Genomic DNA, 12,089 nt, shown 5'->3' on the forward strand with positions numbered 1-12,089 from the left:
AACTTAAAAAGCAAAAAAGAAGAATACGCTAAAACTTGAAAAGTTGAAAAGAAGAATGCACTAAAAGTTAAAAATAAGGATGCACTAAAAGGTCAAAAGTTGAAAATAAGAACGCACTAAAAGTAAAAATAAAAATGCGGTAAAAGTTGGAAGAAGAATGCAGTAAAAGTTAAAAAGTTGAAAATAAGAATGAACTAAAAGTTAAAAATAAGAATGCAGTAAAAAATAAAAATAGCACAGCTAATTCCTGTGAGGAACAGGAGATTCTGGGGAAAATGTTCCAATATCATGAGAAAATCCCTCCCACAGCAGCTCACCTTCCCAAAACCAAAGCTGTAAATGCTCTTGGCCACGCTGGGCTGTCCTTTCAGTAATTTCCCCAGAGGAGTCTCAGCATTTCTAAACACCAAAACCAAAAGCAACAAGAGCAATTTATTTACTCCAAGGCTTGGATACAGAGAGAGAAGGAAAAAAAGCAGAATTTTTGCCAGAACCCTGCATTTGACTGGTCCCACACATATAATGTGGGCGTTAAAACTCCAAATTATTGTGCAGCTCATTAAAACTTTTAGATGGATTTTTATTTTATTTTATTTATTTATTTTAAGCAATATAGCCAATAAACATACACACACTGTACACCCTGCACTGCTTTTTTATTGTTCCCAACGTGTATCTGACACAAAAACTCCTGAAACAGTTGGGAACATCTCCCAAAAACATCTGCAGTGACCTTAAAAAGCCAAAAACCAAACTATTTCCTGTTACCACTTTTATGCTACTAAAATCCAGGGCTTTTAATGCTGATTTCAAGAGTTTAATTAATAAACAGATATAGTAATTTATAGATATATCATTTTTATATATATGTTTGATTAATATATATGTTTAATTAATACACAGATATTTACAACTATCAAGTTTCTGTTTAGAACTGTGACAACAGAAATAAAATTAATCACGGTGGACTTAAATCTGCTATTGTCAGAAAGATACAAGAACCTGCTAATTTTAAATAAAAATAGATATAAAAAATTAAATATTTATATATAATATAGACAAATACATATAGATACATATAATATAAAAATATAAACATATATAATATTGAAAAGTAAATAAATATAAATGTAAAAATTATATATATATATATATATATATATAAAATTATTTTAATTTTAAAATAGCAGAAAATGGAAGTAAAATCTCTCCTTACCCTTGGACAAGGCCACCAAACCTCGAGGGGCTGCAGATCAAGGCCTTGGAGGAGCCAACTTTCCTGAGCAGGTCAGAGGGAAGGTTCCAAATGGCAGCCTGCATGTGCAGTGAGCACTGCTGGATAAATTCCAGCATCTGGGCAGGAAAAACAATAAAAATAGAGAGCTTCAGAAGAAAAAGAACCATTTTAAATTCATAAATCTGGATTATTGGATGAAATAACTGGTTACTTGTAATATCAAAATGGGCGTTTTGAGAAAGGCATTAACACAAAATCAATTTGATGAAAATGAAGGAAGAAAAGCTGACTTCAAACAGGCGACAAAATTTGAAATTTCACCCAATTGGAATTGGAAAAATCACAGGGAAAATTGTTGTCACTATAGGACTCGAAATAACTCGACACACAAACACTGTTGTTCTTAAGGCAAAAAGGGAAGTTTATTTTCTGACTCCAATATTTACAGATTTCCAAAAGTGACAATGGATTGGAGGGTGAAAGTGCCACCTCTCCAATGACACTGGACAAACCAACAAATTTCTATCAAATTTCTCTTCCTCCATAAAAGAGGGATGTAAATGTAAAGTTATTTAAATGTAGAACAATAAGTAAATGTAAGTATTTAATGTAAAACAATGAGTTATTTACAGAAAGTGTGTGAGAAAGTTCGTTACAAGAACATAAACATCAAAAAGCTTAGAAAATCTTAAAAAAATCAGAACAATAATTGTAATTTCAGGTTCCTTTATAAGAGGAGTGTTGTGATAAAGGTGAAGAGGAGCTTGAAATGAATATTGCAGCAAGGAATGAGCTTCCACAGCAATACCTGAGTGGGAAAATGGAGAAGAGGAGTTTGAAATGAACATTGCAGCCAAGAATGGGCTTTCACAGGAATACCTGAGTGTTGTGATAAAGGAGGAGTTTGAAATCAACATTGCAGCCAGGAATGAGCATCCACAGCCACACCTGAGCATTGTGATAAAAGGGAAGAGGAATTTGAAATGAATATTGCAGCCAGGAATGAGCATCCACAGCCATACCTGAGTGTTCTGATAATGAGGAAGAGGAGTTTGAAATGAATATTCCAGCCAAAAGTCAGCCTCCACAGCCACACCTGAGTGTTGTGACAAAGGGGAAGAGTTTGAAATTTGAAATGAATATTGCAGCCAGGAATGAGTGTCCACAGCCATACCTGAGTGGGAAAATGGAGGAGTTTGAAATGAATATTGCAGCCAGGAATGAGCTTCCACAGCCATACCTGAGTGTTCTGATAATGAGGAAGAGGAGTGTAAAATGAATATTGCAGCAAGGAATGGGATCCCACAGGAATACCTGAGTGGGAAAATGGAGAAGAGGAGTTTGAAATGAATATTGCAGCCAAGAATGAACTTCCACAGCAATACCTGAGTCTTGTGATAAAGGAGGAGTTTGAAATCAACATTGCAGCCAGGAATGAGCATCCACAGCCATACCTGAGCATTGTGATAATGGGGAAGAGGAGTTTGAAATGAATATTGCAGCCAGGAATCAGCTTCCATAGTAGTACCTGAGTGTTGTAATAAAGGAGGAATTTGAAATGAATATTGCAGCCAGAAATCAGCCTCCACAGCCACACCTGAGTCTTGTGACAAAGGGGAAGAGTTTGAAATTTGAAATGAATATTGCAGCCAGGAATGAGCTTCCACAGCAATACCTGAGTGGGAAAATGGAGGAGTTTGAAATTAATATTCCAGCTGAGAATGAGTGTCCACAGCAATACCTGAGTGTTGTGATAATGGGGAAGAGGAGTTTGAAATGAATATTGCAGTCAAAAATGAACTTCCACAGGAATACCTGAGTGTTGTGATAAAGGAGGAGTTTGAAATGAATATTCCAGCCAAGAATGGGCTTCCACAGCAATACCTGAGTGTGAAAATGGAGGAGTTTGAAATTAATATTCCAGCCAGGAATGAACTTCCACAGCCATACCTGAGCATTGTGATAAAAGGGAAGAGGAGTTTGAAATGAATATTGCAGCCAGGAATGAGTTTCCACAACCATACCTGAGCGTTGTGCTAATGGGAAAGAGGAGTTTGAAATGAACATTGCAGCCAGGAATGAGCACCCACAGCCATACCTGAGTGTTGTGATAAAGGAGGAGTTTGAAATGAACATTCCAGCCAGGAATGAGCACCCACAGCCATACCTGAGTGTTGTGAAAATGGAGGAGTTTGAAATGAACATTGCAGCCAGCAATGAGCACCCACAGCCATACCTGAGTGTTGTGATAAAGGAGGAGTTTGAAATGAATATTGCAGCCAGGAATGAGCACCCACAGCCATACCTGAGTGTTGTGATAAAGGAGGAGTTTGAAATGAACATTCCAGCCAGGAATGAGCACCCACAGCCATACCTGAGTGTGAAAATGGAGGAGTTTGAAATGAATATTGCAGCCAGGAATGAGCACCCACAGCCATACCTGAGTGTGAAAATGGAGGAGTTTGAAATGAATATTGCAGCCAGGAATGAGCACCCACAGCCATACCTGAGTGTTGTGATAAAGGAGGAGTTTGAAATGAATATTGCAGCCAGGAATGAGCACCCACAGCCATACCTGGGCGCTGCTCTCCTTGCTGGCTGTCAGAGCCCAGAGCTGGGGAGTTCTGCCCTGGCTGTCGTGGACCCGGAGCTCTCCTCCCTCATCCAGCAGCTTGCTGAGGATGCTCTGGCTCCCCGAAAATGCAGCTGCATGCACAGGGGTGCTCCCGTCATAGCAGCGACTGGAGAACGGCAGGAAATGTTCAGCAGGGGGAAAACAGCATTAAAACAGCATTCCTGGGTGTCTGTGTGCCCCAAATAACAGAATCAAGCATGAAAAAAAATTAAAATTATCACTTTATTTACCTCTGAGGAGCACAGCATTCCTGGAATGTTTGTGAGCCCCACAAATAACAGAATAAACCAGAAAAAAAAGAAAATTATTTCTATATTTACCTATGAGGAGCTTTGGTTAAAATACAACTGTCATGCCCCAAATAACAGAATAAGGCATATATATATATATATATATGTATATATATGTATATGTATATATATGTATATGTATATGTATATATGTATATACACCACATACATATATATATATATATATACACCATATATATATATAATATATAAACCATATATCTATAAAATATATAAATAAAATTATTTCTATATTTACCTCTGAGGAGCACAGCATTCCTGGAATGTTAGTGTGCCCCAAATAGAATAATTTTTCATTAAAGGAAATAAAATTATTTATTTATGTACCTCTGAGGAGCTTTGGTTAAAATACCAACTTGCATCTTAAGCATTTCTTCATTTATGAAGCACTTCATTCATTTATGAAGAAATGCCCAGTGAATGTTGTGTTTCACACTGACTAAACCAACTTGAAGATTGATTTTAATTTTAAAAAAGTTTGATACTCAACTGATTGGCATCTGAGCCGTATTCCAGCAGCACATCCACTATTTTACCCAGCCCCAGCAGTGCAGCAGTGAACAGACAAGTTTGGCCCATGGAATTCACAGCATCAACAAAAATTCCTGCAAGGAAACCAAAAATGCCAGGGTGGAGTTTGTTTTAATTAAAAAATTGTTTGTTTTAATAAAAGCAGGTGGTTCATCATCACTGCTCTGAGCAGCTGCAGGTACGAAAATCCAGCAGCAGAAATTGAGGGGGAAGAAAAGAGCAAATTATATTTTTGTGACTTTCTATAAGGAAAGAACTGCATGTCCACAAGTATTTTAAATAAAGGATCTGTAAGTAACAAATGGAGCTTTTATGAGTTGTGTTTAAATTAGAGAGATGGATATGTAAGCATATATATATATATATATATACATGGAAATATAGATATACATATGGAGCTATATATATATATATATAAATCATCTGTATAAGTACAAATGATGGATATATAAGTAGAGATAAATGAGCACATGTAACACAGGAGGACAGAATTGATAAATAAGTAAATTATTCTTAATTAATTACTTATTCATAAATAAGTTTATTATTATTATTGTTGTTGCTATTATAATATGAATAAGTCAATTATTCTTTAGTAATTATTTATTAATAAATAAGTTTATTATCATTATTTTTATTATGGTTGTTATTATTGCATTAGTAAATAAGTCAATTATTCTTCAGTTACTGCTTATTAATAAATAAGTTTATTGTTATGATTATTATTGGTTTTGTTGGTATCGTATTAATAGTCAATTATTATTATTGACTATTAATTAATAATATCATTAACTATTATTAATAAATAAGTCAATCATTCAATTATCTTCATCATAAGTCAATTCAGTAACTGCTCAGAGCATGGTGCTGCTAACACCAAGGTCATGGCTTCAATCCCTGCATGGGCCATTTCCTTAAGAGCTGAACTCTGCGATGCCTGCGATCCTTTTCCAGTCAGGAACCTTTGTGATTTTCAACATTCGGTTACTTTGATTCTATTCATAATACATAATTCCCATCTGGAATTAAATTCCGACCTGGAATTATTTTGCAAGCGGGGAGGCGCTGAGCACCACTGGCGAATGATGGGGGTAACACCGGACTAGGGTAAAACACGTCCACTCGTTCTGTTTTTTAACCCAGATAAAAAAGGGCCACAAACCACTCAGCCCGTGTTCTCTCCCTCCCGAGCCCCACACTGGGAGCCAGGAACGGTCATCAATGGCGAGCGGCCCCTGCCCAGGCAGCACCGCCCGCCCGCTTCGCGCTCAGGAGAGAACACCTCGCTCCTCCTCGTGGCTTGTGACGCCGATCAGGGAAGATCACTCTCCTCTAGTGACCAACTACAGAAATGATCCCTGAAAGTATAGTCTTAACCCAACCCTCCGCGCCGCCACCGCCCCTGCCGCCGCCACCCGCGCCCAGCGCACGGCGAGCCCCAAACACCCGCGGCAGCGCCCGCCGCGGCCCCGCCGAGCGCCCGCCCGGGCCGCGGGAGCGCGCCCCGAGCCCCGCGGGAGCGCCCGCGCCCCGCGGAACGGCCGCGCGTGGCGGCGATCGGGACACGCCCCCCTGATCTGCATGTTCTGCCCCCGATGGCCAATCAGAGGCGCGCCCGTCCGGCTCCGCGCCTGCCCTGCCTGCCCGGCCGGGGACGCCGCTGCCGCCGCCGCCGGGGACCAGGACGCGTCACGGGAGGCGGAATCGCCTCCGGGCTCTCCTTTGTCCCTTAATGACGGGCACTAGGTCACAAAAACCCCCTGCAACGCTACAGGATTTGGGGAGAGTCGCTCAAAAGCTGCACGGAGGAAAAGGACCTGGGGATGCCGCTTGAGAGTGGTGCACAAGAGCGGGCAGCGTGCCCAGGTGGCCAAGCGGGCCAGTGGAACGTGGCTTGTACCGGCAGTTGTGTGACCAGCAGGACCAGGGCAGTGACCGTCCTCTGTACTCGGCACTGGTGAGGCCGCACCTCGAGTCCGGCGTCCAGTTTTGGCCCCAGCACAAACAGAAGGACGTTGAGGGGCTGGAGTGCGTCCAGAGAAGGGAACGGGTTTTGGGAAGGGTCACGGATCTGATGAGGAGGAGTTGAGGGAGCTGGGGGGGCTCAGCCTGCTGGATAAATTCCAGTGTGCACTGGAAGGATTTATTAAATGCGTTTGTGGCACTTGGGGTCAGGACTCAGGAGGCAGCCAGTAGCGAGATTGCAGGACTGACCCTTTAGCCGCGTGAACATTGTTTTTTGACCATGATAAAAAAAAAGGAAAAAGGGCCACAAAGCACTCAGCCGTGTTCTCCCCCTGCCGAGGCCTGAGGGGACAGGGAGGGGGCTCAGCTTGGGGAAAAGGAGCCTCAGGGGGGACTTTCACCCTCCCTGCCACTGCCTGCAAGGAGGATGGATGTAGGCAGCTGGGGTCTGTCCCTCCCGCACGGAACAAGTGACAGGGTGAGAGGAAACGGCCTCAGGTCGCAGCAGGGCAGGTTTCGGTTTGATATTGGGGACTAATTATTCACTGCAAGGGTTCTCGAGCACGGGCACAGCTGCCAAGGGTAGAGGCAGAGTCGCCATCCCTGGAGGGGACTTTTAGAACATGCGACTGTGGGACTTGGGGGCAGGGTGCAGGGTATAGCAGGCAGGTGAGCTCAAGATTCACTGCATTGTAAATCTGTTTTTAACCCAGATAAAAAAGGGCCACAAACCACTCAGCCCGTGTTCTCTCCCTCCCGAGCCCCACACTGGGAGCCAGGAACGGTCATCAATGGCGAGCGGCCCCTGCCCAGGCAGCACCGCCCGCCCGCTTCGCGCTCAGGAGAGAACACCTCGCTCCTCCTCGTGGCTTGTGACGCCGATCAGGGAAGATCACTCTCCTCTAGTGACCAACTACAGAAATGATCCCTGAAAGTATAGTCTTAACCCAACCCTCCGCGCCGCCACCGCCCCTGCCGCCGCCACCCGCGCCCAGCGCAAGGCGAGCCCCAAACACCCGCGGCAGCGCCCGCCGCGGCCCCGCCGAGCGCCCGCCCAAGCCGCGGGAGCGCGCCCCGAGCCCCGCGGGAGCGCCCGCGCCCCGCGGAACGGCCGCGCGTGGCGGCGATCGGGACACGCCCCCCTGATCTGCATGTTCTGCCCCCGATGGCCAATCAGAGGCGCGCCCCAAGCCTGGCGCCGGCGCGGCCCCGCCTTCCCGTTCTGCCTCCCCCGAACCAGAAGTGACGCTGCCGCCGCAGCTCCGCCTGGCACAGCTGTCCCGACACGACACAAGGGACCCTCACCGCCCGTGCTGCCGCTGCCCCGGCCCCCCAGAGGAGAACAGCCCCGGTACCGACAGCAGCAGCGCGGCACGGTTGCCGCCGGGGCGCTGCGCTGGCTCCCAGCCTCTCCCGACGCTCTCAGGGTGGCATTCATGGACCAGAAAGAACAAAGTCCGGCCTTTACATCTCTGCGCTCAGCCCGAGCACCACGGACCGACGCTATAAAGAGCACAACACGGAGCAGTTTCTCCCTAAACTCATCAAAATTCGTAGCCTGACCGACACGGACTTCCAAATCTGATGATAGGCAAATCCGGAACAGGTTCCCCTTAGTCCCGTGCCATTCTGTGATCATCCCCGTTCATCAGAGGCAGCACTTTTAAACAAGAAAGTCCCCTTGCCCTGCACTAAGAGATGGGTCGAGAATGCCATTGGTCTGAATACTCTCATAAAACCTAAATCCGTGTGGCTGCTGGGACCTCCCTGGGGATCGCCCGCTGCGGGTCCCTGCAGCGAGAGGCTGGCTGCGGATTCTGTACGAGACATGGAAATGGCCCTGGGCAAGGCTTGTTCATCCTTCTCTGCTCTCTCCTATTCTTTCTTTAACCACAATAAAAAAGGGCCACAAAGCACTCAGCCGTGTTCTCTCCCTGTCGAGCCCTGAGGGGATGGGGAGGGGTCTCAGCCTGGGGAAAAGGAGCCTCAGGGGGGAGTTTAACTCTCCCTGCCGCTGCCTGCAAGGAGGATGGATGTAGGCAGCTGGGGTCTGTCGCTCCCGCACGGAACAAGTGACAGGGTGAGAGGAAACGGCCTCAGGGCACATCAGGGGAGATTTCGGTTTGATATTGGGGACAATTTATTCACTGCAAGGGTTCTCGAGCACGGGCACAGCTGGCCAGGGCAGAGGCTGAGTCGCCATCCCTGGAGGGGTAGCACATGTCTTTGTAACACTTGGGGTTCAGGATTCGAGAGGCAGATAAAACTTAGGATCCTTTACCTGTTCATTCTATTTTTTAACCAAGATAAAAAAGGAGCCACAAACCACTCAGCCCGTGTTCTCTCCCTCCCAAGCCCCACACTGGGAGCCAGGAACGGTCATCAATGGCGAGCGGCCCCTGCCCAGGCAGCACCGCCCGCCCGCTTCGCGCTCAGGAGAGAACACCTCGCTCCTCCTCGTGGCTTGTGACGCCGATCAGGGAAGATCACTCTCCTCTAGTGACCAACTACAGAAATGATCCCTGAAAGTATAGTCTTAACCCAGCCCTCCGCGCCGCCACCGCGCCTGCCGCCGCCACCCGCGCCCAGCGCACGGCGAGCCCCAAACACCCGCGGCAGCGCCCGCCGCGGCCCCGCCGAGCGCCCGCCCGGGCCGCGGGAGCGCGCCCCGAGCCCCGCGGGAGCGCCCGCGCCCCGCGGAACGGCCGCGCGTGGCGGCGATCGGGACACGCCCCCCTGATCTGCATGTTCTGCCCCCGATGGCCAATCAGAGGCGCGCCCCAAGCCTGGCGCCGGCGCGGCCCCACCCTTCCGTTCTGCCTCCCCCGAACCAGAAGTGACGCTGCCGCCGCAGCTCCGCCTGGCACAGCTGTCCCGACACGACACAAGGGACCCTCACCGCCCGTGCTGCCGCTGCCCCGGCTCCCCAGAGGAGAACAGCCCCGGTACCGACAGCAGCAGCGCGGCACGGTTGCCGCCGGGGCGCTGCGCTGGCTCCCAGCCTCTCCCGACGCTCTCAGGGTGGCATTCATGGACCAGAAAGAACAAAGTCCGGCCTTTACATCTCTGCGCTCAGCCCGAGCACCACGGACCGACGCTATAAAGAGCACAACACGGAGCAGTTTCTCCCTAAACTCATCAGAATTTGTAGCCTGACCGACACGGACTTCCAAATTTCATGAAAGGCAAATCCGGAACAGGTTCCCCTTAGTCCCGTGCCATTCTGTGATCATCCCATTTCTTTTTAAACAAGAAAGTCCCCTTGCCCAGCACTAAGAGATGGGTCGTGAATACCATTGGTCTGAATACTCTCATAAAACCTAAATCCGTGTGGCTGCTGCGCCTTCCCTAGGGATCACCCACTACGAGCCCGGCTGAGTGTTGAGAGCGAGAGATGGAAATGCCCCTAAACAAGGATTGTTCATGCCACTTTGCTGTATCCAATTCTTTCTTTAACCACAATAAATAAGGGCCACAAAGCACTCAGCCGTGTTCTCTCCCTGCCGAGCCCTGAGGGGATGGGGAGGGGGCTCAGCCTGGAGAAAAAGAGCCTCAGGGGGGAGTTTAACTCTCCCTGCCGCTGCCTGCCAGGAGGATGGATGTAGGCAGCTGGGGTCTGTCGCTCCCGCACGGAACAAGTGACAGGGTGAGAGGAAACGGCCTCAGGGCACATCAGGGCAGGTTTCGGCTTGATATTGGGGAATAATTATTCACTGCAAGGGTTGTCGAGCACGGGCACAGCTGGCCAGGGTAGTGGCCGAGTCGCCATCCCTGGGGGGACCTTCAAAACATGCGACTGTGGGACTTGGGGTCAGGATGCAGGGTATAGCAGGCAGGTGAGCTCAAGATGCACTGCATTGAATTCTATTTTTTAACCAAGATAAAAAAGGGTCACAAACCACTCAGCCCGTGTTCTCTCCCTCCCGAGCCCCACACTGGGAGCCAGGAACGGTCATCAATGGCGAGCGGCCCCTGCCCAGGCAGCACCGCCCGCCCGCTTCGCGCTCAGGAGAGAACACCTCGCTCCTCCTCGTGGCTTGTGACGCCGATCAGGGAAGATCACTCTCCTCTAGTGACCAACTACAGAAATGATCCCTGAAAGTATAGTCTTAACCCAACCCTCCGCGCCGCCACCGCGCCTGCCGCCGCCACCCGCGCTCAGCGCAAGGCGAGCCCCAAACACCCGCGGCAGCGCCCGCCGCGGCCCCGCCGAGCACCCGCCCAGGCCGCGGGAGCGCGCCCCGAGCCCCGCGGGAGCGCCCGCGCCCCGCGGAACGGCCGCGCGTGGCGGCGATCGGGACACGCCCCCCTGATCTGCATGTTCTGCCCCCGATGGCCAATCAGAGGCGCGCCCGCCGCCACGAGCCGGCCCCGCCCTGGGAAGACGCAGTTCTGCATCAGCGCAACCCACTGAGATTTGTGATTCCAAAACCGAAACCAAACTGCACCGAATATCTGGTTTCATGTACAAAATTCCCTGTTCCTGTGTCGCTACAAATCTGGTTGTAAAAATGCTTAATGTCTTAACCATACCCTGAGCATTTGGCAATCTGAACTAAAACCCAATTTAAAGAGAATATTCCTACAGCTCTCTTCCAGAATTTTAGTTTTACAATGCTCAGTCATGTTCTTATGAGCCCTTTACTTATAAAAGATTCGTTTTCTTTTGAACTAACTTGTTTTAATACATTTTTTGATTCAAGAACTATTCCCACTTAACGGAAAAGGACAGCTATAAATCATTTTGTTAACATATTTCACTCAGAAAACTGGATTCTACATGGAGTATGCTAATTTTCTGCCAGAAATAAAATAATACAGGAAAAAGTAGATATTTTCTTCCAGTACTTGTCTAAACTTAGCTTTTACCTTTTTTCAGGAGCTTCTTCACTTTGACATAGTTCCCTTCCCTGACATACTCATGCAGGTCAGCTTCCAGGGAGTCTCCTTTTATACTTCCAAGCTTGACTGGGCATGGAAATGGGAGAGGGATGGGATGAGCCATCTTCTTTCCTGAACGCAACTGGGAAAAGGTAGGAAACATCAAGCTGCAAAGCACCTCAACGTAAAGAACTTATTTCTGACTTCAGAACCTGCAGTAGCTTAAAGTTAGGTCTGCTTCCTGCAGAAATATCCAGAGATGGAAGGGGAAATCAGCCTGCTGCCCTCCCTAACAGTGCCCTCTCGGACGGGAGAGGCGACAACGCGGAGATCACAGAATCTGCCAGGAGCAGCGGTCCCTCCGGGGCACACAGGCGGGACAGACCCAGCGGCATTCCCGGGTGGGCAATGCCCGCTCCAGCCCCTCGCGGAGCCCCGGACACCCGCGGCCCACGCGGCCCCGCTCACCCGCCGCCCGAACGGCCCCGACACGCGGGAACGCCAGCGCGCATGCGCGGCAGCACCGCTC

The 12,089-nt window shown here is 48.5% G+C and overlaps 1 protein-coding gene and 4 non-coding genes across 5 annotated transcripts in view; all 5 read right to left on the reverse strand.

Annotated features, from left to right (window-relative positions):
* TEX14 (testis expressed 14, intercellular bridge forming factor) overlaps positions 1-11,684 on the reverse strand; it is a 36,479-nt gene extending 24,795 nt beyond the window's left edge. The window contains exons 1-5 of the mRNA XM_066563512.1: positions 11,549-11,684; positions 4,674-4,788; positions 3,813-3,978; positions 1,217-1,353; positions 318-399 (exon numbers count right to left, since the gene is read on the reverse strand). Coding sequence (XP_066419609.1) covers positions 318-399; positions 1,217-1,353; positions 3,813-3,978; positions 4,674-4,788; positions 11,549-11,684 — 636 coding nt within the window. The remainder of the gene's footprint in view (positions 1-317; positions 400-1,216; positions 1,354-3,812; positions 3,979-4,673; positions 4,789-11,548) is intronic.
* LOC136565281 (small nucleolar RNA U3) lies at positions 5,875-6,088 on the reverse strand. The gene has a single exon (XR_010784841.1). It is a non-coding gene; the product is annotated as a small nucleolar RNA U3 (small nucleolar RNA).
* LOC136565282 (small nucleolar RNA U3) lies at positions 7,410-7,623 on the reverse strand. The gene has a single exon (XR_010784842.1). It is a non-coding gene; the product is annotated as a small nucleolar RNA U3 (small nucleolar RNA).
* On the reverse strand, positions 9,004-9,217 carry LOC136565271 (small nucleolar RNA U3). The gene has a single exon (XR_010784831.1). It is a non-coding gene; the product is annotated as a small nucleolar RNA U3 (small nucleolar RNA).
* LOC136565283 (small nucleolar RNA U3) lies at positions 10,577-10,790 on the reverse strand. Its single transcript, XR_010784843.1, has one exon. It is a non-coding gene; the product is annotated as a small nucleolar RNA U3 (small nucleolar RNA).
* Positions 11,685-12,089: the final 405 nt, after the last annotated feature.

The sequence above is a fragment of the Molothrus aeneus genome, chromosome 20 (assembly GCF_037042795.1).
Source record: "Molothrus aeneus isolate 106 chromosome 20, BPBGC_Maene_1.0, whole genome shotgun sequence".
NCBI classification, from domain to species: domain Eukaryota; kingdom Metazoa; phylum Chordata; class Aves; order Passeriformes; family Icteridae; genus Molothrus; species Molothrus aeneus.